Genomic DNA, 25954 nt, shown 5'->3' with positions numbered 1-25954 from the left:
GATATTGTTTATGCATCTTGGCTCATTTTACAAATCCTGAATCTCTGTTTGGGAAAACAGCACACACACACACACACACACACACACACACACACACACACACACACACACACACACACACACACACACACACACACACACACACACACACACACACACACACACACACACACACACACAGCAATGTCTCATCTCGCAGCCAGAATTGGCTCATTCTTGTTCAAATGGAGCCCCAAGGGCAGGCTACACAGCCGCTCAGAGAAACAGCTACACGGACTACACAAAGCGGCTCTTACTCGCCAAGCCGTGAGTAGATTTGTGCTTTAGTAACCTGAAGCATTTGGAAATGTTGGCCAATGTAATGGATCACATCGTAACCACAATAAAGCCTGACAATTCTGCAAGGAAATGAATGATAGGTAGTGGTAAAATGGAAAAGGTGTTGAACAAACTGAAGCTTCGTGCGCAATGACTTGTTATGACACTGGCATTCCACAGGTTATGAGTTTAAATCTCACTGTGGCAACAGTGTGCAAAATAAACTGAGCACGCAGAAAACTTGGGTGAGGGCACTTGTACAAATCAAAATGATTTACACACTCTTTCTGAAAAAAAAAAAAACCCCAATGATCAGTTATCCAACAATGCCAAGGGGTATTTTCAAGCCCATAGTTTTCACAAGCATGCCAGTGGGATTCGGGGGTGGGGTGTAATTGGGAAATCCAAGAAGGAAAGCGCACATAACACACAAAAGGGAAATAGAGAATACAAAATTGACCATTTAAATAAAATGACTGTCAAGGGGGAATGAGCAAGGGACCGAAACGATGCCAGATGCCATCAGCATAGCGTCAGTGGTGGTTGGAATGGAATGTTGGGGGTGGGGAGTATAAACAGTAACCCGCTAATTGGAAAGAAGCTTAGTACACCTGCAATTTCAGCTTCACTTCATGTTGTTTGCGAACAATTTCTCCAACAGGCTACTTTCCATGGTACCAACTGTTTGGCTAAAGACATCCGGACACCCCCAACACGTAAAAAATGATTCCAACAAAAAAAATGATGTAAAAAATATGTATTCCCCAAACGTAAAAAAAAAAATAGATTGGTCTTCTCAGTTGTCCCAGTACAGTGAAAACAATCCACTTCAAATTGCTATGGACAATGAAAATGATGGCTCAACGATGTCATCAACATCCACGTGATCCTAAAGATAATGCATCAGGGAATATTTCTGACCAAAAACCAAAGGAGTTGGGGTTCGACACTCCCCTTCCCCCACCTCCTCTTGCTAAATGAAGGACTCTTCCTCCACCCTCACCAATACTAAAGACAAAATAACTGTGCAAATGCAAATAAAACGAGAACAGCATTCGGTAGAGCACATACCTTTGCTAGGCTGAACAGTTTACATTTTGTATCTCACCGATAGGCCGGATCTGGATCCGGACGTTAACCCAAATCTAATCAGCTTGTTCTCGTTAACTACCCAACCCACCTACCAAATTTTGTCATAAACTGTCCAAACTTTTTGGAATATAATGCCATGTATAGTTTTTGGTCCAATCTCTCAATTGTGAAGAATCAATTTTTTTTTAAAAAAAACGAGACTAACACTCGGGAGAGTGCAAATGTCCACCAGGGTGAACAGTTTACGTTTTGTATCCCACCAATAGGCCGGATCTGGATTCGGACCTGAACCAAAATCGAATCGGCTTGTTCTCGTCACCTACACAACCTGTCCACTAAGTTACATTCAAATCCGTTCATAACTGTTTGTTTGTTTGAGATATCATGCTATATATTGTTTCTGTCCGTATCGCTCAATGGTGACGAATCCCTTAAAAAAAAAATTCTCCTATCTGGATCCAGACCTTCACCAATTCCAAATTAATTCGTTCTCATCACACACCAAACCTGTCCAACAAATTTAGTCAAAATCCAGCAATGCTGTATATCATTTCTGGCCCTATCACTCAATGGTGAAGAATCAATTAAAAAAAAAATATATATATATATATATATATATATATATATATATATATATATATATATATATATATATATATATATATATATATATATATATATATATATATATATTATATAAGATACTCGTATCCAGATCCAGATCTTGAACAAAATCTTATGAATCAGTCCTTGTCACACACCCAACCTGCCCACGAAGTTTCGTCCAAGTCTGTCAATAACATTTTGAGATATCCTGCTCTCACACAGACAGAGAAAGACTAACAAACAAACAGTGGTGAAACACAACCTCTGTCCACCTTTGAAAACGGAGGTAACAATGCTCAGAATTCACCACATTAAATGCCTGTACCTTCATCTTGTCCCCATGGCAACGAAAGTGAAGCCAACCCTCCTTGGTCACATCGGCTGCACGAGACAGATTTACAATGTCAGATGTGGACTTTCGTCGCGTGACCACTGGCTCTTCCTGAGGCTCAAGTCTCTCGTCAATCTGAGAAAATGAAGAAAACAAACTTTGGCAAGAACTGCCAGCCATGGCAATCCAATCTGCATTGGGCTTTCCATGATATTACTTTTAAAAAGGCTAATTTTTCTGTCCGGGAAGATTACATTGCTGATGAGGTGATAATACAATGAGGTTGCGAGGGAATCTGAGCAAACACTGGAAAAGCAAAAATACATTTTTTTAATAATAGAGTTTTTACTCCCTTTTTCTTCCCTCCAAGTCTTCAAGACTGCAATTCACCACCATCTCAGATCATCATCTCCCATCCAAAACCATGTTCTTTTCTAACCCCATTAATCCTCCATTTCCCCAAAGCCACATCTTTAAAAATCTCCAGGTTTTCCTTCCTGAGAGTTGACTTCTGTATCAGTCTTGTGCACCCCGTGCATCCTTCACTACCCCTCATTCCTCCACACATCCCTCATTTGTCCAAGCCTGCCTCTATTTTATCCTTCAACCCTGCTGTTGGTGCCCCCCCTCTCTTTTTACTGTTCCTTTTGTGAAGTTACATCCTAATCCATTTTGTGTTCCACCTCTTCCACGAGCATCAACTTTGTATGCCAAAAATAAATAAAAAAAATTAAAAACACCGCTCACCTCAAAAATTAACTCAATGAATCAGATTTGCCTTTTCACAGAAACTTCAAGTTAATGCTCAGACTTAATACTCGTTTCTGAAACAATGTGACAAAATGACAATAACATTGAGATTGTTCAGAATTGCTTTGGCCATCTGTTTCTAAACGGTAGAGTAATGGGGTATAAGAATTATTATCCCGCCCCCCGGAGGGAGGGAGCGGGATATTGTAATCGTCCGGTTTGTTTGTCTGTCTGTTAACAACTTTACGGCAAAACGGCTTTAGCAAACACTATCAAATTTAATCCACAGGTGGGCAATGAACCTTGGACGACCCCATTAACTTTTGGGTCCAATTGGATCAAAGGTCATGGTCAAGGTCACGAAAATATCAAAATCGTTATTCGCTCATAACTTCGTCAAAAATTATCTGATTTACTTCAAACTAAGCTTATAGTGAACCTTATTCTATTTGTCACTTATAATCCAACCCATTCCTACAGTGAACAAGGACAAATGTGTCCAAGAGCAGCGTCCTAAAGGTTTTGTCGGCTAAAAAAACAACAACAACTTCCCATATTTCGTCACGTGCCTTGATTAAGCCAATAGCGAGACCCGTCATGGTGTATTTACGAAATATAGTGTATTTACGAAATACATAATGTATTTACGAAATTACAATACATTAAATGGAATAATCTTTAAATAGTAACGTGAACTTTTCGAAACTTTAAAGCAAATGTCCGAATATATTTAAAAGTTCATGATAGACGCTCTCAAAAGGCACCCTCAATGCGAGGATGTGTACAAGTGTTTAGTATTTAAGGAGATCCGGATCCTGTATATAAAAGAGCCGAGTCCTAATATAAAGGTTTTGTCTTCACCAGAAGAAGAAGAACAACAACAACAACAACAACGCCGAGCGTTCTTAGAGCAGCGTTCGCTACGTGAGACGCTGCTAAAAATGTATATTTGTGAAGATCGGAAGGGTCCGAAGTTTTGGGGGTCATGGTCATCGGTCAAAACTACAAATTTTCCATTAAAACTAAAACATGGTTACGAAAATACAACTTTATGGGAAAACGGCTGGCTCAAATACTGTTAAATTGTATCCACAGGTGGGTAATGAACCTCGGACGACCCCATGAACTTTTGGGTCCAATTAGGTCAAAGGTCAAGGTCAGGTCACGAAAAGGTCAAAATCGTTTTTCGCTCATAACTTCGTCAATAAATGGGCGGGATTTGTTGTGCCTGGCACCACTTGTTTTTTTATCCCACCCCCCGGAGGGAGGGAGCGGGATATTGTAATTGTCCGGTTTGTTTGCTGGATTCGCTATATATGCTAGATATCCCTTATTGTCGGGTTTTCCGTGTGCGTGTGTGTGGTGTGCGTGTGCGTGTGTCTGCAACGCGAGGCTACACAGCACGAACCAGCGAACCGATTTCGATGAAACTTTGCCAACATGTGCAATATGGTCTGGGAATATGCGCGTTTGAATTTCGTTGCCGAGCAACCACCCGTTGCTGTGCAGTGGCCGAAAAACCGCGAACAGTATTTTCAATACTTGTCTTTCAGTTTTGAATGTAGAGAAACGAGACTTCGGAATGAAACAGTTCGAGATATTTAGAAAATTTTACTTGAGCCGTTTTTTTATTGAGGTTCTATTTTTCAAATGGTAGTCCTTCAAAAATCGGGTGTCTATTTACCGTCATTTTTTATGTGGGGCTTAGGAAAGTGGGCGGAGCTTAGGGAAAGTGGACGTGGTTGATGAAAAGTGGACGTGGTTGATGAAAAGTGGGAGTGGCATAGGAAAGTGGGAGTGACATAGGAAAGTGGGAGTGGCATAGGAAAGTGGGAGTGGCATAGGAAAGTGGGAGTGGCATAGGAAAGTGGGAGTGGCATAGGAAAGTGGGAGTGGCATAGGAAAGTGGGAGTGGCATAGGAAAAATATTATGTGGCTCAGGAGGTGTGGTCAAACAAGAGCATTGAGAAGTTTATCGGGTTTTCCGTGTGTGTGTGTGTGTGTGTGTGTGTGTGTGTGTGTGTGTGTGTGTGTGTGTGTGTGTGTGTGTGTGTGTGTGTGTGTGTGTGTGTGTGTGTGTGTGTGTCTGCAAGGTGAGGCTCCACAGCACAAACCAGCAAACCGATTATTTTTCAAATGGTAGTCCTTCAAAAATAGGATGTCTATTTACCGTCATTTTTTATGAGTGCCAGTTGGCAAAATACGCAATAGGAAAAATCTTGCCAGGCAGAGGAACAATTGTATGTGAACCAATACGTCTTGGCAATGAATCTTCGTCGGTGGATCGGTCAGAATGAAAAGCATCGTATCCAGCGCTTCGATCCTAGCGGATCCCTCGTCGCCTACGGCTTGGCTGATTGTCTGTCTGTCTGTGAGCAACTTAACGGCAAAACGGCTTTAGCAAATACTATCAAATTTAATCCAAGGTGGGCAATGAACCTTGGACGACCCCATTAACTTTTGGGTCCAATTGGATCAAAGGTCAAGGTCAAGGTCACGAAAAGATCAAAATCGTTTTTCGCTCATAACTTCGTCAAAAATGATCTGATTTACTTCAAACTAAGCTTATAGTGAACCTTATTCTATTTGTCACTTATAATCCTACCCATTCCTATAGTGAAAAATGCATATTTGTGAAGATCGGTGGGGTCCGAAGTTTTGGGGGTCATGGTCATTGGTCAAAATTACAAATTTTCCATTAAAACTAAAACATGGTTACGAAAATACAACTTTACGGGGAAATGGCTGGCTCAAACACTGTCAAATTGTATCCACAGGTGGGTAATGATCCTCGGACGACCCCATTAACTTTTGGGTTCAATTAGGTCAAAGGTCAAGGTCAGGTCACTTAAAGGTCAAAATCGTTTTTCGCTCATAACTTCATCAATAAATGGGTGGGATTTGTTGTGCCTGGCACCACTTAATTTTGAGAGGTTTTCTCTTGATACCGATTTACACAGTGTGACTAACCAACACCGATAATCAAGTTTCCTGCTTTAAGGCAAGTGCCGAAAATAAAGATGGAAGTTCGTGAGTTGACGAATTATATTGAACAGCAGACAATTATATTTCTGATCAACAGAAATATCAAGTCTTTTGAGATTCAGACAATTGACTGCACAGTTTGGTGATTATTGCCTTTCAAGGACATCTGTATTTGCCTCGTGCACGTCATAAAAAGATGGAAGTGAAAGGGTACAGAATGTAATAATAAGGGTTCCCTTAGCTTAGAAGGACCGAGCTTTATTTCAAGGTCAATGGGGCCCACAAAGTATATGCAATGGTGGCCAACCTATGGTTGTTTGTCCGTGCCCTATCCTTTATTTGAGATGTTAAACATCAAGCAAGGAAGCAGCAAGGACAATTTCAGTCTTTGATGTGACTAGGCTAGTGGGGTTTCCATCGTCGACCGCTCAGACTAAGAACAGACGTTCTCACCATTGCGCCACCAAGTCTGGGTTTCCACAAATAAACCACATACTGCAAGAAGCCCTGCATTATGGGTGTGTGCTGCCACTCGCCACGTCGCCACAGGGCGAATCCCCCTTACCTGTGGCTAATATTTTAAACCACCCATTAGCCACTGTGGCTAATCCATGTTTTAGTGATTTTTTTTTACCAGTTTTAGATGAATTTTGGATGATTTTAGCACAGAATTCGACCTTCGTTGAGACGGCCGACATTTAGTATGTATTGATTATGGGAATCACGCGTGATTTCGTACAAGCTTATATATACTAACTTTAGTAGTTTTAAACTAGTTTCTAGTGAAAAAAAAAACCGACCGAAATTATGCATGATTCCGATGATTCTCGTCTCAAGATTTTATTTTTTGGAATTTTTTTTTTCCCGGAATGATTCGGCGCTACTTGGCGCTACATGCTTCGTTGGGTCAGTGGTTGCCAGGTGAGTTTTGACACAATCAGTAGTAGTACAAGTTTGGATGAGAGAGTTTGTTTGGATGAGTGAGTTTGATGGGTGACTTTGGTTGGTTGGATGAGTGAAGTTGATGGGTGAGATTGGTTGGATGAGTGAGTTTGACTGGCATGAGGTTGGTCCAATCCTGGTCCACAACCACCCCCATCCCCCACTACCACCTACTAAAGGCACAACGACCACACACACACACACACACACACACACACACACACACACACACACACACACACACACACACACACACACACACACACACACACACACACACACACACACACACCACGCCTCACAATCACCACCTCACCTGATGGTCGTTCATTCAACCAATCTCACACGTCAAACTCGCTCATCCAACCAATCTGAACAATCCAACTCACTCATCCAACCAACCTTACCCATCAAACTCACACATCCGCCTTAAAATTAACTTATTATTTCATACTTGCTGAAACCCCATCACAGATGGATTCCGTTCATTCAACCACCCTCACCAGCTCACACACACTCGAGGGATATGGACTGGACAGGGTGTGCTTGCCCCCGCCTACTCATCCCCCACCCCTGCCCCATTCAATTTGCTTACCCCCGCCCAAAAATGTAATTACCCAGGCCCCGCCTCTTCACTCCCCGCCCCTCGTCGCTTGATTCCCCGCCCCACTTGCCCCCGCCCCCTGTCCAAACCCCTCACACTCAACTTCGCCTAATTCAACCCAGCCCCCGCCCCATTTCCCCGTCTCCCGCTTTCAATTTGCTTACCTCCGCCCAAAAATTTGTTTACCTTGCCCCCCGCCTCTTCACTCCCTGCCCCCGTCTCTTCATCCCCAGCCCCCGCCTCTTCACTCCTCGCCCCCATCTCAACGAAAAGTGTTTATTCTGCTTCAGATTTGAAGTTTGACTATTGCCACTATGTGCGATGCACTCTTACAGGTACGAGTGCGCGGTCTCAACCTAAGCTTGATGTAGTATGCGCTGCCGCAGAGTGAAGAAAAAAAAAAAAAAAAAAAAAAAAAACAACAACAGCAACTGGTAACGGACTTCGAATCCCGCCGCTGCTCGAATCCCTCCGACCCCGAATCCCAATAGCCAAGGGAAGAAAGCGACGACCAACCTGAGCCGATGCCAACAGCGGCAGAGATGTGGACGGCACTCGCCAAATTGGACAGGGGATGCAGCTCTCAGGTTTTGCCCATCCCGATTTCCGCCACATGACGGATTCAATCAAGGAACATTTGAGCAAAACCTTCCCTCCCAAGCAAGCGACCTTGGAGAGATTCTTTTGAACAATCCCCTTGTCACCGTTTGATAAATCAATGTTTTTGTAGCATAAATCAGTACTTAACGACATTCGCTTTTTGTCTTATCTATCCAGTAGGTGGCTGAAAATAGGTTCTCCGCTTAATAAATCCAGCCGGTTAATAAATCCAAACGGCGTGGTCCCATGGTGGATTTATAAAGCGGTGTCCACTGTACAATGTTTCTTGTTACATTTTTTGTGTCAAATTCACATTCTGAGGTAGTCACCATGTGCAGAAGAGGATTTTACATTGCAGACGCTATTTTCGAGGAGTGGTATTAGTAATTACACCTCTCAGCAGTAACGTTCTGACGACGGACGTAATGGCGTCAGCGAATAACCGATGATGTCATGACGTCCTGACGCCTCTCAGCGTTGACGTCACACGTCGCCATGTAAACGAATGTAAAACGAAAAGTGTTTATTCTGCTACAGAGTTGAAGTTTGACTATTGCCACTATGTGCGATGCACTCTTACAGGTTCCATGTTTCTTTCAGTCCAGGTCACAGTACCGAGAAAAACGTGACGCGACCGCGAGGAGAAGCACAAAATTGGTCCTTCAGTATTAATATATAGATTGCTAAAAAAAAACTTTCGAATAAAATGTGGCTATTTCCTTTCTCCTGTGGCTAATCATTCTAAACCTGGATTAGCCACAGTGGCTAATTCCTTTTGAAAGCCAGAGCACACCCAGGCATTAGTTATGTACACATTCTAAGGAAAGCACTCCACACTTAAGGTTGAACAAAAGCTCCTACTCTGATGGGATACATATGTATCCAAAGTTGCAAGCATCAATTTGTACAACACACATAGAAGCTTCGTGGAAACAATAAAACAAGGTCCAGGCAAACTTCGAAGCACCCCTTGGGCATGCGGTGAAAGGGATTTGTGGGGGTTAATTTTAATCACATACTTATGGGTACGCAATAATGCCTGGTGTTGGCATAGTGGCTAGGGTTGTGGCTTGGGATCCAAAAGGTCCTGAGTTCAAGCCCCGTTGGCCGCTTGAATTAATACACACCAGGAGGTTGACTCAGCCTGTCATCCTTCCGAGGTCGGCAAAGTGAGTACACCAGTGTACTGGGCCCGGTGTATGCCCCGGTTAGAATAGGTGTACCATATCCCTGTGTCGTAAGAGGCGACCAGGTTTGCGTCAGGAAGGGCATCCGGCGTAAAACATGTGCCAAATCACTATGCGGATCATACGGATGATCCGCTGTGGCGACCCCTAACGGGAGCAGCCGAAAGAGGAAGAAGAAGAAGACTTATGGGTACGCAATGAATGAGTAATTAAAAAGTTTAGTCATTTTCCACGGTAAGTCACTCAGTCTCGTGGAGTGATCCATGCCTTTACTATTCAATGCAAAGCAAACCAACCAATGATTATTGTTTATAAAGTTCTCACATCAACAAACATCTGCACATGAGGAAGGAAATAATTTTAATAAAAACGAAAATATATACTTACACCTTCGGAGAAAAAGTTTTTTAACTTCTTTATACTTGGCACTCGCTTTGGTGGTTTCCTTCAGAGATTGTGGTTGAGGGAATGGACAATAGAGTCAATCAAACATTGTATATCAAAAACTTGGAAGCACATAAAGATACAACAATTGGATAGAAACAACCGAAACCTATTCAAGCCTACAGAGATGTCTTCCCGTCTTCACAGATCTCATCCAAGCCCTCATCATAAGACTTCGAACGTTCACCACCTGTGGCCATGAGGTACGAGGATCGCCGGCTCCCTCGCAGGACCTCGTCTGCAACGACAACCAGTGATGCAAGATGAAAAACGGCACCCCTCATTGATTGAACACCATTTTCATCCCACAGCACAACATTGGCCACAATAATAATTCCATATGTTGTGACATTTTTAAATAAAAATGAATTTCATAAATTCAATTGTAAATGCTTGGCCGGTGATAGCGACTAAGTTCAAACATAAGACCATTTAATATGAAGCATCTGGGTCGAACATCAAACTCAGTGGTGCAATATCACAGTTCAGTGTGAAGCACAGCACTTAGTCATGAAGATAAAATGGAATTCTGAATCAACAAAAACTGATAAATAGATGGTTTTTCATTTTCCCGGCAGGTGAGAGATTGAAGCCATCGGTGAAGCCTACCAGAATCATGAGACAACTGTCTGCTCGTGGGTGCAGGACTAGCAGGTGGTAAAGAAAGCGAGGGTGTGGGGCGTGAAGATGCGGATACAACTGACGAGGCTGATATTGGCTCACTGTCATCTGTAGTGGGGCTACCAGGCTCATCTGCAATCAAGCAAAACCATAAATGTCAAATAAAGTGATTCAAAATTCCAACGAACAAGCAGGTATGATTTTTTTTTTTTAAAAGATAGACAACTGTTAATTGAAAAAAAAAAAAAAACTAAGATGGGCAAAATAAAATAATCTTGACAAAAATTGCAACCATAAAAATGTCAAACCTAACTAAAGCTCCCTATCCTATCCAAACAACCCCACACGTGCCGAACCAAAATTATACACTTGTGTTGAATTATTTCAGGTGGGAAGTCCAACTCTTGCTTATTGGCACCAGATGCAGTCTTTTTTTTAAAACATACTCATTCATGGTATCAATTGGATTCAGTAATACCCCTACATTTGCAGGGGATACGATCCTGAAAAATGCCGTGAATGTCGAATCCGCGAATGTTGGGGCATTGTTTCAATGGGGAAAAGGGGGAGTGGTTCCCGACAGTTCAGGATTCATAAGGGAAAATTTAAAATTTAACAAACACGAATGCACAAAGTTACAGTTTCATTAAATATGCTTACAAATCTATACTAATAAAAGGCAATGTGTATCAGTGCATCAGTGTGCGTTTCCTCCATAACTCTAAAACCATGAAACGTCGTGGCCTGAAACTTTCCATGCATATTAAGAAAACTCCAAGGAAGTGCATGAGTGGAAATTGGATGTTTGAGGTAATTAAAACACCCCTTTTGAAGATAATTAACGGCTATATTTAATTATCCTTCATCAGGCGCTTCCCTCAGCCATTTCTCTCTATGGGGTCTTAAGGTGTATCCTCCTGAGTTTCTTCGCTGGGGTCTGAAGCCACCATGTTTTTTGGCCTCCTCAACCATGCCTTGACTTCAAACAGGCCGCAACGATTTCTTTCAGATAAAGTTTTTTTTTCTTTCACTTTCTTCACTCATATTATTGAATGCCTTATTCATCAGAGCTATAAGCCCGGTCACACCTTGACGTTTTAGCCAACGTATGCCGATTTTTGATTTTTTTTTCTAAAACGCTGACACACGTTGAATACGTTATGGGTAAGTTTTGATAACATTGAGAGCACGCTGAAAAACACTGCCATACGTCGTTGTATGCTGGCTTTAAACGTTGTACTTTTTGGTTGTTCTCAAATTTTTCATGCTTGAAATTTCACAACGTATGCTGGCGTATGACTCACACGTTCCGCTACGCTGGCCACAAGTTGTATGCACGGTCTGCGATCGTTGACAGACGTCAACACATGCTACTTGTAAGTTAATCATAAGTTGAGACACGCCGAGCTATTTAATACTTCCTGATGTTATTAAAAAATACATAAAAATTATTTATATTTATAAAATAATACATTTACCATTATTATCGATACCCCCAATGAAGCTGAAAAGCAAAGCAAAACACACACACACACACACACACACACACACACACACACACACACACACACACACACACACACACACACACACACACACACACACACACACACACACACACACACACACACACACTAGATGACCCCTGAACCCATTGGGTTCCCATTGTGACATCGGTTGATGAAAAAAAAAGAAAAAAAAAAAAGACAAAATTGTAATATTATTTGGTTATCAAACTTTAACTTGAAGAAAATTTGAGCATTTATCTCATGAGTCATTGTTCGGCCAACCGGTTTCTCCAGGTATATCAACACATTCTCCATGGTTTGTCCTTGTGATTTATGGATCGTTATACTAAAACTTCACTGAATCGGGAATTGATTTTTCAATAATTTTTTTTGTTGCCCAAATTTGAACAAAACTTGATACTGCACACCGCAGGCAAATGGTGAGTAAGGCGCCCTAAAATTTTTGTGCTGCCGTGTTCCGTTTTGTCTGTATTTTAGGAACATACATACATGCATATATATATATATATATACATATACATACATACAAGATGGGAGTTTTAGTAATATATTAGATGACCCGTGGAACCCGTTGGGTTGCCGTTGTGACAGCGGTTGATGAAAAAAAATCATTAAAAAAAATATAAAAAACATAGCTCCAGCGAACTACACCGCTGAGGTTGTTTGCATTGATCAAATTCTCCTGAAGAATACTTGACTGAATCAGGATTTGATTTTTAAATAATTTTTGTCTTGCCCAATCTGAACAAAACTTGATACTGCACATCGCAGGAGAATGGTGAGTAAGGTGGCCCTAAAATTTTTGCGCTATCCTGTACCGTTTTGGCTGTATTTCGGGAACATACACTACCGGTCAAAAGTTTTAGAACACCCCCATTTTTCCAGTTTTTCCTGAAATTTAAGCAGTTTAATGTTTCAATGTCCTCTGAAATTAAAGCATAGAAAAAAAATTAACAATTGCCGATAAAAAAAGAAATCATGGAATCATTTTGTTGAACAAAATTTAATCTAAAATTTTGACTCATCAAAGTAGCCACCTTTTGCAGATATAACAGCCGAACATACTCGTGGCATTCTTTCTACAATGGAAATCAAATATTGTTTGGAAATTTCTTCCCAACACTGTTGCAGAAGTTCCCACAAATGTGTTGCACTTGTAGGTTGCTTTGCTTTCACCCTTTTGTCCAGTTCATCCGAAACCAGCTCGATGGGATTGAAGTCTCGAGACTGATGGCCATTCCATGATTTGAAGCCTTCCATCTTGTTCTTTTCTTTTAAGGTAGTATTTACATAGTCTGGAGGTATGTTTTGGGTCGTTATCTTGCTGTAGGATGAACCCCTGAACAACTAGGCGTAGACCAGAGGGTATTGCATGGTGCTGCAAAATGTTGTGGTAGCCCTTATGGTTCAGGGTGCCAGTCACTCTGTGCAAACCGCCGACTCTGGATCCGGCAAAAGAGCCCAAGATAATCACACTTCCTCCTCCAGGTAGTTGGTGTCACACACTGAGGAACCATCCTTTCGCCTACTTGATGGCATACAAAAACCCTGCGTGATGAACCGAAGATTTCAAATTTTGATTCATCGGTCCATCAGACCTTCCGGTTTTCAGTTGTCCACTGGCGGTGCTTCATGGCCCAGGCAAGCCTCTTTTTCTAATTTTGCCATCTTAGCAATGGCTTTCTTACTGCCACTCAACGTGTCAAACCTGCAGCTCGAAGTCTTCTCTTCACAGTTGAAACTGAGACTTCCTTACTTCGACCAGTGTTAAGCTGTGCTTGAAGCTGCTGTCCTGTGAGCTGCCTATCACGCAAGCTGTTGACTCTCAGAAACTTGTCTTCTGATTGATGTGGCTTTGGGTCTGCCAGATCTCTTCCTGTCAGAGTTTCCTCCAGTTTCCAAGTGCTTTTTGATGGTGTAGTAAACTGTACTCACTGACACCTTGGTTTTTCTTTGCAATTTCTCTAAAGGAAAGACCTACACTTCTAACGGTTATAATGGTCTGTCTGTCTTCCTTTGTTAATTGTCTTTTTCTCACCATTATGATAGCAATATACTACTTCTGCAGTGCAATATTGTCCAAATAATGCTTCAGAGGGTGTAGCAGCACAGTCTGTTCCAACACTGCTTTTATACAGACAGAGGGTTTGTAACTAATCAACAAAAGTTGGGACACCTATAGGAATTGTTTGCATCAACTTTCAAGGCTTAATCTACTTCCATTGCTGCAGAACAGCTGCTGTTGCTAACCCATTACTTGTTCCCTGAAAAGGGCCTTTTTTAACAACTCTGAAATTGACATTATTATTTAGTTTTTGGTAACCTAAACTTTTTTTTTTTAACCTCTGGCAGTTTACCCCTAAGCTTTGTACCATTTCAGGTTATTCACTGGACTTGACCTGCTTAAATTTCAGTGAAAAATGGGGGTGTTCTAAAACTTTTGATGAGTAGTGTATACATATATACAAGATGAGAGTTTTCGTTATATACACATATTATATATATATATATATATATATATATATATATATATATATATATATATATATATATATATATATATATATATATATATATATACATATATATACATATATATACATATATATACATATATATACATATATATACATACACACACACACACACACACACACACACACACACACACACACACACACACACACACACACACACACACACACACACACACACACACACACACACACACACACACACACACACACATACACACACACACACACACACACACAGTAGGGAGAACAAGTATTTGATACACTGCCGATTTTGCAGGTTTTCACACTTACAAAGCACGTAGAGGTCTGTAATTTTTACCATAGGTACACTTCAACTGTGAAAGACGGAATCTAAAACAAAAATCCTGAAAATCACGTTGTATGATTTTTAAATAATTAATTTGCATTTTATTGCATGAAATAAGTATTTGATACATCAGAAAAACAGAACTTAATGTTTGGTACAGAAACCTTTGTTTGCAATTACAGAGATCAGACGTTTCCTATAGTTCTTAACCAGGTTTGCACAGACAGCAGCAGGGATTTTGGCCCACTCCTCCATACAGATCTTCTCCAGATCCTTCAGGTTTCGGGGCTGTCGCTGGGCAACACAGACTTTCAGCTCCCTCCAAAGATTTTCTATTGGGTTCAGGTCTGGAGACTGGCAAGGCCACTCCAGGACCTTGAGATGCTTCTTACGGAGCCACTCCTTAGTTGCCATGGTTGTGTGTTTCGGGTCGTTGTCATGCTGGAAGACCCAGCCACGCCCCATCTTCAATGCTCTTGTTGAGGGAAGGAGGTTGTTGGCCAAGATCTCGCGATACATGGCCCCATCCATCCTCCCCTCAATACGGTGCAGTCGTCCTGTCCCCTTTGCAGAAAAGCATCCCCAAAGAATGATGTTTCCACCTCCATGCTTCACGGTTGGGATGGTGTTCTTGGGGTTGTACTCATCCTTCTTCTTCCTCCAAACACGGCGAGTGGAGTTTTAACCAAAAAGCTCTATTTTGGTCTCATCAGACCACATGAGCTTCTCCAATTCCTTCTCTGGATCATCCAGATGGTCATTGGCAAACTTCAGACGGGCCTGGACATGCGCTGGCTTGAGCAGAGGGACCTTGCATGCGCTGCAGGATTTTAATCCATGACAGCATAGTGTGTTACTTATGGTTTTCTTTGATACTGTGGTCCCAGCTCTCTTCAGGTCATTGACCAGGTCCTGCCGTGTAGTTCTGGGCTGATCCCTCACCTTTCTCATGATCATTGAGGCTCCACGAGGTGAGATCTTGCATGGAGCCCCAGACCGAGGGAGACTGACTGTTATCTTGAACTTCTTCCATTTTCTAATAATTGCACCAACAGTTGTTGCCTTCTCACCAAGCTGCTTGCCTATTGTCCTGTAGCCCATCCCAGCTTTGTGCAAGTCTCCACTTTTGTCCCTGATGTCCTAAGACAGCTCTCTGGTCTTTCCCATAGTGGAGAGGTTGGAGTCTGATTGATTGAGTGTGGACAGCTGCCTTTTATGCAGATAACGAGTTCAAACAGGAGCAGTTAATACAGGTAATTCGTGGAGAATGGGAGGGCTTCTTAAAGACAAAACTAACAGGTCTGTGAGAGCCGGAATTCTTCCTGGTCGGTCGGTGATCAAATACTTATTTCATGCAATAAAATGCAAATTAATTATTTAAAAATCATATAATGTGATTTTCAGGATTTTTGTTTTAGATTGTCCTTCACAGTTGAAGTGTACCTATGATAAAAATTACAGACCTCGACGTGCTTTGTGAGTGGGAAAACCTGGAAAATCGGCAGTGTATCAAATACTTGTTCTCCCCAGTGTGTGTGTGTGTGTGTGTGTGTGTGTGTGTGTGTGTGTGTGTGTGTGTGTGTGTGTGTGTGTGTGTGTGTGTGTGTGTGTGTGTGTGTGTGTGTGTGTGTGTGTGTGTGTGTGTGTATATATATATATATATATATATATATATATATATATATATATATATATATATATATATATATATATATATATATATATATATATTTACACACACACACACACACACACTTCTTGTCTTCCTGTCCCAGTCGTACACCTGCTGCATTGTTAAACATGCGTCACCAGATTGCATCTTCATTTTGCGATGGATTTCACTGGGATTCACACCCTCGCTTCCCAAGAAATGGATGACGGAACGTTGTTCTTCCCTGGTGCATGCTTTTAAGGGAGCCACCATCTTGGAACTGCTCTACTGATATCATACTCCCAATGTTGCCAGATCTAAAACAGGCAAAACACGACTCGTCCACACACACAACATATGTCGTCTACAATTACACAAATTACATTCTCGAATTTATATCACCATTTTAAGGTTACTTATTGACTGACTGCCCCTCGTATATTATAAAGTGTGAGTGTCCGTCCATCCATCCATCCCCAAACTACTCCCTCAGTTTTGGGGCGAGCCCCACTGTCAAACCTGTGTGAAATGTTTTGGGGTCCTCGCTGTTGTCCGAAGGTGGGTGGAAGGTTTCATAAATACCCCAATACAATCACGATGTTGACTTTAGATCTGTATGAAGCTGCTCCCTCTCTGGAAGTAACATCAGAATGGTGCTTCTCTTCATTTCCCTGACGAGTGTTTGTAATATTGTATTTTGGTTGAGTAAATGGTATAGTATTCATTTATGATTGGATTGATGCTGTTTGAAATGAACATATCGAGAGATTGAGTAAATTGTGTGAGCGTTTCCACCCATGACATTCGCGGATTTGGCATTTGTAGTTTTGCCATTGTGACGTCATGGAAATATTACCCACCTTACATCTTTTGGAGTCAGCTGCAGTAAGTTCCCCCGCCCCCCCCATGTTCTTCACGAACCGGTTGTCAACCAGCTGTCCAGCATGGATACCTCGCTCGTGTATTTTATAAATACACATATTTTTATTGTACATACTTTGTAGACGTACTCAAATTCCTCTTTGTTTGTACTTTATAGACGTACTTGCATTCTAACAGTATGTACTTTTATAGACGTGCTGGCATTGTAATAATACGTACTTGCATTCTAATGATACATAACTAGTGAAGTACCCGTGCTAAGTATGGGTGGGAGACCGAAATCTCCAAAAAAATAAATAAATAAATAAAATGTTTTGGGAAATTTTAAGAAACCTCCCACACACTTTAGGAGATGTACAGGGTTGTAAACCCGTGAATGTGTTTACAGGCCAAAATTTGGTGAGGCTGGCCTCAAATCTGAGGGAGTAGTACTGTGTAACATCAGTGTGGTGTCGATGTCGATGACAAGGGAGGGGGGATTGGCTCTTGTGTTATGATGAAAGAAATGGGTTGTTACGGACAAATAGCAAAAAGTCTCAAGCGAACGTGATGTGATGTTGACAGGAAAGTTTATACACGGATAATGCTGAAATAGCAAATGCCAAACACCGTCATGTGTTTACACACAGACAATTTAATTCACTGCAAAAAAAACAAAAAAAAAAAAAACTTATTGATAGACTGGATTCCTGGTCTTTTTTTCCATCTTTGGGAGAAAAATCGGCGTCGTTTGGATGGAAATGCAAAATCTCAATTGTATCAAGATATGACCGAACCAGCGAATGTTTCCACATGCAGGAAATGCCGAATCAGTGAATGAAGAGACAGACAGACAGACAGACAGACAGACAGAGACAGACAGAGACAGACAGAGACAGACAGAGACAGACAGAGACAGACAGAGACAGACAGACAGACAGACAGACAGACAGACAGACAGACAGACAGAGAAAGACAGAGACAGAGACAGACAGAGACAGAGACAGAGACAGACACAGAGACAGACAGAGACAGAGACAGACAGAGACAGAGACAGACAGAGACAGAGACAGACAGAGACAGAGACAGACAGAGACAGAGACAGAGACAGACAGAGACAGACAGAGACAGACAGAGACACAGACAGAGGCACAGACAGAGACACAGACAGAGACACAGACAGAGACAGACAGAGACAGAGACAGAGAGAGACAGAGACAGAGACAGACACAGAGACAGACACAGAGACAGACAGAGACAGAGACAGAGACAGACAGAGACAGACAGAGACACAGACAGACACAGACAGAGACACAGACAGAGACACAGACAGAGACAGACAGAGACAGACAGAGACAGAGACACAGACAGAGACACAGACAGAGACAGACAGAGACAGAGACACAGACAGAGACAGAGACAGAGAGAGACAGACAGAGACAGAGACAGAGACACAGACAGAGACACAGACAGAGAGACAGACAGAGACACAGACAGAGAGACAGACAGAGAGACAGACAGACAGAGAGACAGACAGACAGACAGACAGACAGAGAGACAGAGAGACAGAGAGACAGAGAGACAGAGAGACAGAGAGACAGAGAGACAGAGAGACAGAGAGACAGAGAGACAGAGAGACAGAGAGACAGAGAGACAGAGAGACAGAGAGACAGAGAGACAGACAGAGAGACAGACAGACAGACAGACAGACAGACAGACAGACAGACAGACAGACAGACAGACAGACAGACAGACAGACAGACAGACAGACAGACAGACAGACAGACAGACAGACAGACAGAGCTATCGTATTGGTGGAAACATAAAGCATAATTTTATTGGGAAATATAACAATATCCCCCTTCCGCCACGCGGCGGGGGATAAAAAACCTCCCACCAACATGAGGACACCGACTGGGACTCCAAAAGGTTCCAAAGAAAGTTTTGTAGGGCCAGCTGGCCTCAAAACTGAGTTAGTAGTTCAGGGATGGACAGACAGAAAGATACACTTCTGCTTTATTATATAGATTAACAATAATATGGAGGTACTGGTTTAAAAAAAGAGAATATGTAATACTGGCCAACACCAGGTGGCATTTGTGGCCGACATAAGAACATTATGCGTGGACAGACAGACAAACAAACGAAGTCAAATGCAATGCCCTCTCCTCTAGTGAGGTGAAAGAGGAGGTGGGAGTAGACAGACCAATGACTTGTCTGCAATGTGAAAGTGAGAGGTCCAGAGACTCAGCTTTCATCATGGGATATACCAATGAATTTGAACGCATCGGTTTCTATGGCATCAAGCTCAGCAAGGTGAGAGGCAGGGGAGCCAGTCCAGATGGGAGAGTACTCCATGTAACGCCCTTGTAGGTAGATAAAAGTTCAGGTGTGCCAACAAAAGACTTCTTTGCATGGCGGAGGATGCTTAGTCATCGGCTGGCTCTGGAGGTCTACTTAAATACAGGATGAAATTTACCCAAGAAAGATCATGGCTGATAGTGAGGCCCAAATGTTTGAGTGACGGAACTTCTGAAAGATGATTGGTAAATAAGTAGATGGAGGGCTTGCCAGACGGTCTTTTTGGAGAGCCAGTGTGAGAGTGGGAGATTTGTTTGGATTTAATGACACGTTCATACCGCTTTAAGAAATTTAAATCTGTATTAAGTATCAGTGATTGGGGTAAGCAGCCTTCAGTATTGCCAATGAGGAGATAGGCCTTGTCCAATTTAGAATAAGTATGTTAAAGTGTCCCATCATTTGTGCCTCTTCATCGAACTGGGTGAAAAGAAGGGGCGTTATGGAATGTTTCCCTCCCAACCAAAGAGGGAGAACACACCTCCCAGCTGTGCGTCAGAACACGAGCGGTGGGCCTTGGACCACTTTAATTACGTAATTTGTGGAGCTTCTGAATCCTTGATTGGTGCCCTTATCATGTTGGCACGGAAAGTAGCAATTGGTTTAGTGTCTCGGTGGGGTTGGTGGGCAATTGATTCAGTGTCTCAATCCGGGAGGTGGGCAATTGGTTCAGTGTCTCGATCCGGTCGATGAAAAATTGGTTCAGTGCCTCTGTGTGGTAGGTAGGCAACTGGTTCAGTGTCTCGATCCAGTCGGTGAGAAATTGATTCAGTGCCTCAGTGCAGTAGGTGGGCAATTGGTTCAGTGTCTCAATCCGGGAAGTGAGAAATTGGTTCATTATCTCGATGGGGTATGTGGGAAATTCGTTCAGCGTCTCGGTGTGGTAGGTGGGCACTTAGTTCAGTGTCTCAATCCGGAAGGTGGGAAATTGGTTCAGCGTCTCGATCCGGTAGGTGAGAAAATGATTCAGTGCCTCAGTGTGGTGGCTGGGCAACTGGTTCAGTGTCTCAATCCGGTAGGTGGGAAATTGGTTCATTATCTCGATGGGGTATGTGGGAAATTGGCTCAGCGTCTCGGTCCGGTCGCTGAGAAATTGGTTCAGTGCCTCGGTGTGGAAGGTGGGCAATTAGTTCAGTGTCTCAATCCGGAAGGTGGGAAATTGGTTCAGCGTCTCGATCCGGTAGGTGAGAAAATGATTCAGTGCCTCAGTGCGGTCGGTGGGCAACTGGTTCAGTGTCTCAATCCGGAAGGTGGGAAAATTGTTCAGTGTCTCGATCCGGTCGGTGAGAAATTGGTTCAGTATTCGGTGTGGTAGGTGGGAAATTGGTTCAGTGTCTCAATCCGGGAGGTGGGCAATTGGTTGTGTCTCGATCTGGTAGGTGCGAAATTGGTTCAGTGCCTCGGTGTGGTAGGTGGGCAATTGATTCAGTGTCTCAATCCGGGAGGTGGGCAATTGGTTCAGTGTCTTGGTGGGGTAGGTGGGAAATTGGTTGTGTCTCGATCCGGTCGGTGAGAAATTGATTCAGTGTCTTGGTGGGGTAGGTGGGAAATTGGTTCAGTGTATCAATCCGGGACGTGGGAAATTGGTTCAGTATCTCGATGGGGTATGTGGGAAATTGGTTCAGCGTCTCGGTCCGCTCGGTGAGAAATTAGTTCAATGCCTCGGTGTGGAAGGTGGGCAATTGGTTCAGTGTCTCGATCCGGTAGGTGAGAAATTGGTTCAGTATTCGGTCTGGTCGGTGGGCAATTGATTCAGTGTCTCAATCCGGGAGGTGGGCAATTGGTTCAGTGTCTTGGTGGGGTAGGTGGGAAATTAGTTGTGTCTCGATCCGGTCGGTGAGAAATTGATTCAGTCCCTCGGTGTGGTGGGTGGGCAATTGGTTCAGTGTCTCAATTTGGGAGATAAGAAATTGATTCAGTGCCTCGGTGTGGTAGGTGGGAAATTGGTTCAGTGTCTCAATCCGGGAGGTGGAAAATTGGTTCAGTATCTCGATGGGGTATGTGGGAAATTGGTTCAGCGTCTCGGTCCGCTCGGTGAGAAACTGGTTCAGTGTCTCTGTGCGGTCGGTGGGCAATTGGTTCAGTGTCTCAATCCAGGAGGTGGGAAATTGGTTCAGTGTCTTGGTGGGGTAGGTGGGAAATTGGTTGTGTCTCGATCCGGTTGGTGGGAAATTATTTCAGTTTCTCTGTGCGGTAGGTGGGAAATTGGTTCAGTGTCTCGCTGTGGTAGGTGGGAAATTGGTTCAGTGTCTCTGTGCGGTAGGTGGGCAATTGGTTCAGTGCCTCTGTGCGGTAGGTGGGCAATTGGTTCAGTGCCTCTGTGCGGTAGGTGGGCAATTGGTTCAGTGCCTCTGTGCGGTAGGTGGGCAATTGGTTCAGTGCCTCTGTGCGGTAGGTGGGCAATTGGTTCAGTGCCTCTGTGCGGTAGGTGGGCAATTGGTTCAGTGCCTCTGTGCGGTAGGTGGGCAATTGGTTCAGTGCCTCTGTGCGGTAGGTGGGCAATTGGTTCAGTGCCTCTGTGCGGTAGGTGGGCAATTGGTTCAGTGCCTCTGTGCGGTAGGTGGGCAATTGGTTCAGTGCCTCTGTGCGGTAGGTGGGCAATTGGTTCAGTGCCTCTGTGCGGTAGGTGGGCAATTGGTTCAGTGCCTCTGTGCGGTAGGTGGGCAATTGGTTCAGTGCCTCTGTGCGGTAGGTGGGCAATTGGTTCAGTGCCTCTGTGCGGTAGGTGGGCAATTGGTTCAGTGCCTCTGTGCGGTAGGTGGGCAATTGGTTCAGTGCCTCTGTGCGGTAGGTGGGCAATTGGTTCAGTGCCTCTGTGCGGTAGGTGGGCAATTGGTTCAGTGCCTCTGTGCGGTAGGTGGGCAATTGGTTCAGTGCCTCTGTGCGGTAGGTGGGCAATTGGTTCAGTGCCTCTGTGCGGTAGGTGGGCAATTGGTTCAGTGCCTCTGTGCGGTAGGTGGGCAATTGGTTCAGTGCCTCTGTGCGGTAGGTGGGCAATTGGTTCAGTGCCTCTGTGCGGTAGGTGGGCAATTGGTTCAGTGCCTCTGTGCGGTAGGTGGGCAATTGGTTCAGTGCCTCTGTGCGGTAGGTGGGCAATTGGTTCAGTGCCTCTGTGCGGTAGGTGGGCAATTGGTTCAGTGCCTCTGTGCGGTAGGTGGGCAATTGGTTCAGTGCCTCTGTGCGGTAGGTGGGCAATTGGTTCAGTGCCTCTGTGCGGTAGGTGGGCAATTGGTTCAGTGCCTCTGTGCGGTAGGTGGGCAATTGGTTCAGTGCCTCTGTGCGGTAGGTGGGCAATTGGTTCAGTGCCTCTGTGCGGTAGGTGGGCAATTGGTTCAGTGCCTCTGTGCGGTAGGTGGGCAATTGGTTCAGTGCCTCTGTGCGGTAGGTGGGCAATTGGTTCAGTTCCTCTGTGCGGTAGGTGGGCAATTGGTTCAGTTCCTCTGTGCGGTAGGTGGGCAATTGGTTCAGTGCCTCTGTGCGGTAGGTGGGCAATTGGTTCAGCGCCTCTGTGCGGTAGGTGGGCAATTGGTTCAGTGCCTCTGTGCGGTAGGTGGGCAATTGGTTCAGTGCCTCTGTGTGCAAGGTGGGCAATTGGTTCAATGCCTCTGTGCGGTAGGTGGGAAATTGGTTCAGTGTCTCAATCCGGTAGGTGAGAAATTGGTTCAGTGTCTCGACCCGGTAGGTGCGAAATTGGTTCAGTGTCTCGACCCGGTAGGTGCGAAATCGGTGTATTCGGTGTGGTAGGTGGGCAATTGATTCAGTGTCTCAATCCGGGAGGTGGGCAATTGGTTCAGTGTCTCGGTGCAGTAGGTGGGCAATTGGTTCAGTGTCTCAATCCGGGAGGTGGGAAATTGGTTCAGTATCTCGATGGGGTATGTGGGAAATTGGTTCAGCGTCTCGATCCCGTAGGTGAGAAATTGGTTCAGTGTCTCGGTGGGGAAGGTGGGAAATTGGTTCAGTGTCTCTGTGCAGTCGGTGGGCAATTGGTTCAGTGTCTCTGTGCAGTCGGTGGGCAATTGGTTCAATGCCTCTGTGCGGTAGGTGGGAAATTGGTTCAGTGTCTCGGTCCGGTAGGTGAGAAATTGGTTCAGTGTCTCAATCCGGGAGGTGGGCAATTGGTTCAGTGTCTCGACCCGGTAGGTGTGAAATCGGTTTATTCGGTGTGGTAGGTGGGCAATTGGTTCAGTGTCTCAATCCGGGAGGTGGGAAATTGATTCAGTAGCTCAATGGGGTATGTGGGAAATTGGTTCAGCGTCTCGATCCCGTAGGTGAGAAATTGGTTCAGTGTCTCGGTGGGGAAGGTGGGAAATTGGTTCAGTGTCTCTGTGCAGTCGGTGGGCAATTGGTTCAATGCCTCTGTGCGGTAGGTGGGAAATTGGTTCAGTGTCTCGATCCGGTAGGTGGGAAATTGGTTCAGTGTCTCAATCCGGGAGGTGGGCAATTGGTTCAGTGTCTCGACCCGGTAGGTGTGAAATCGGTTTATTCGGTGTGGTAGGTGGGCAATTGATTCAGTGTCTCAATCTGGGAGGTGGGCAATTGGTTCAGTGTCTCGGTGGGATAGGTGGGAAATTGGTTGTGTCTCGATCCGGTCGGTGAGAAATTGGTTCAGTGTCTCGGTGCAGTAGGTGGGCAATTGGTTCAGTGTCTCAATCTGGGAGGTGAGAAATTGGTTCAGTGCCTCGGTGTGGTCGGTGAGCAACTGGTTCAGTGTCTCGATCCGGTCGGTGAGAAATTAGTTCAGTGCCTCGGTGTGGTAGGTGGGCAATTGGTTCAGTGTCTCAATCCGGGAGGTGGACAATTGGTTCAGTGTCTCGATCCGGAAGGTGCGAAATTGGTTCAGTATTTGGTGTGGTAGGTGGGGAATTGGTTCAGGGTCTCAATCCGGGAGGTGGGCATTTTGTTCAGTGTCTCAATCCGGGAGATTGGCAATTCGTTCAGTGTCTCAATCCGGGAAGTGGGCAATTGGTTCAGTGTCTCAATCCAGGAGATGGGCAATTTGTTCAGTGTCTCAATCCGGGAAGTGGGCAATTGGTTCAGTGTCTCAATCCGGGAGGTGAGAAATTGATTCAGTTCCTTGGTGCGGTTGGTGGGAAATTGGTACCGTGTCTTGATCCGGAAGGTGAGAAATTGGTTCAGTATCTCAGTGCGGTAGGTGGGAAATTGGTTCAATGCCTCTGTGCGGTAGGTGGGGAATTGGTTCAGTGTCTCTGTGCAGTCGGTGGGCAATTGGTTCAGTGCCTCTGTGCGGAAGGTGGGCAATTGGTTCAGTGTCTCGATCCGGTAGGTGAGAAATTGGTTGTGTCTCAATCCGGGATGTGGGCAATTGGTTCAGTGTCTCGACCCGGTAGGTGCGAAATCGCTTTATTCGTTGTGGTAGGTGGGCAATTGATTCAGTGTCTCAATCTGGGAGGTTGGCAATTGGTTCAGTGTCTCGGTGGGATAGGTGGGAAATTAGTTGTGTCTCGATCCGGTCGGTGAGAAATTGATTCAGTGCCTCGGTGCAGTAGGTGGGCAATTGGTTCAGTGTCTCAATCCGGGAGGTGGGAAATTGGTTCAGTATCTCGATGGGTATGTGGAAAATTGGTTCAGCGTCTCAGTGTGGTAGGTGGGCAATTGCTTCAGTGTCTCAATCTGGGAGGTGAGAAATTGGTTCAGTGCCTCGGTGTGGTCGGTGAGCAACTGGTTCAGTGTCTCGATCCGGTTGGTGAGAAATTGGTTCAGTGTCTCAGTGTGGTAGGTGGGCAATTGGTTCAGTGTCTCAATCCAGGAGGTGGACAATTGGTTCAGTGTCTCGATCTGGAAGGTGCGAAATTGGTTCAGTATTTGGTGTGGTAGGTGGGGAATTGGTTCAGGGTCTCAATCCGGGAGGTGGGCAATTGGTTCAGTATTTGGTGTGGTAGGTGGGGAATTGGTTCAGGGTCTCAATCCGGGAGGTGGGCAATTGGTTCAGTGTCTCAATCCGGGAGGTGGGCAATTGGTTCAGTGTCTCAATCCGGGAGGTGGGCAACTGGTTCAGTGTCTCAATCCGGGAGGTGGGCAACTGGTTCAGTGTCTCAATCCGGGAGGTGGGCAATTGGTTCAGTGTCTCAATCCAGGAGATGGGCAATTCGTTCAGTGTCTCAATCCGGGAGGTGAGAAATTGATTCAGTTCCTCGGTGCGGTTGGTGGGAAATTGGTACCGTGTCTCGATCCGGAACGTGAGAAATTGGTTCAGTATCTCAGTGCGGTAGG

At 44.4% G+C, this 25954-nt stretch overlaps 1 protein-coding gene across 2 annotated transcripts in view; it reads right to left on the bottom strand.

Moving 5' to 3' along the window:
* ARHGAP21 (Rho GTPase activating protein 21) overlaps positions 1–25954 on the bottom strand; it is a 141830-nt gene that overhangs the window by 76018 nt on the left and 39858 nt on the right. For both annotated transcript variants that reach the window (XM_085879126.1, XM_085879127.1), the window contains exons 8-11: positions 10469–10612; positions 9983–10097; positions 9803–9860; positions 2342–2482 (exon numbers count right to left, since the gene is read on the bottom strand). In XM_085879126.1, coding sequence (XP_085735252.1) covers positions 2342–2482; positions 9803–9860; positions 9983–10097; positions 10469–10612 — 458 coding nt within the window. The remainder of the gene's footprint in view (positions 1–2341; positions 2483–9802; positions 9861–9982; positions 10098–10468; positions 10613–25954) is intronic.

This window comes from Eptatretus burgeri, chromosome 4 (genome assembly GCF_056783735.1).
Source record: "Eptatretus burgeri isolate ZD-2024b chromosome 4, Ebu_testis_v1, whole genome shotgun sequence".
Lineage (NCBI taxonomy): Eukaryota > Metazoa > Chordata > Myxini > Myxiniformes > Myxinidae > Eptatretus > Eptatretus burgeri.
Note: the sequence above shows the minus strand (reverse complement) of the source record. Positions and strands in the feature narration are given on the sequence as shown.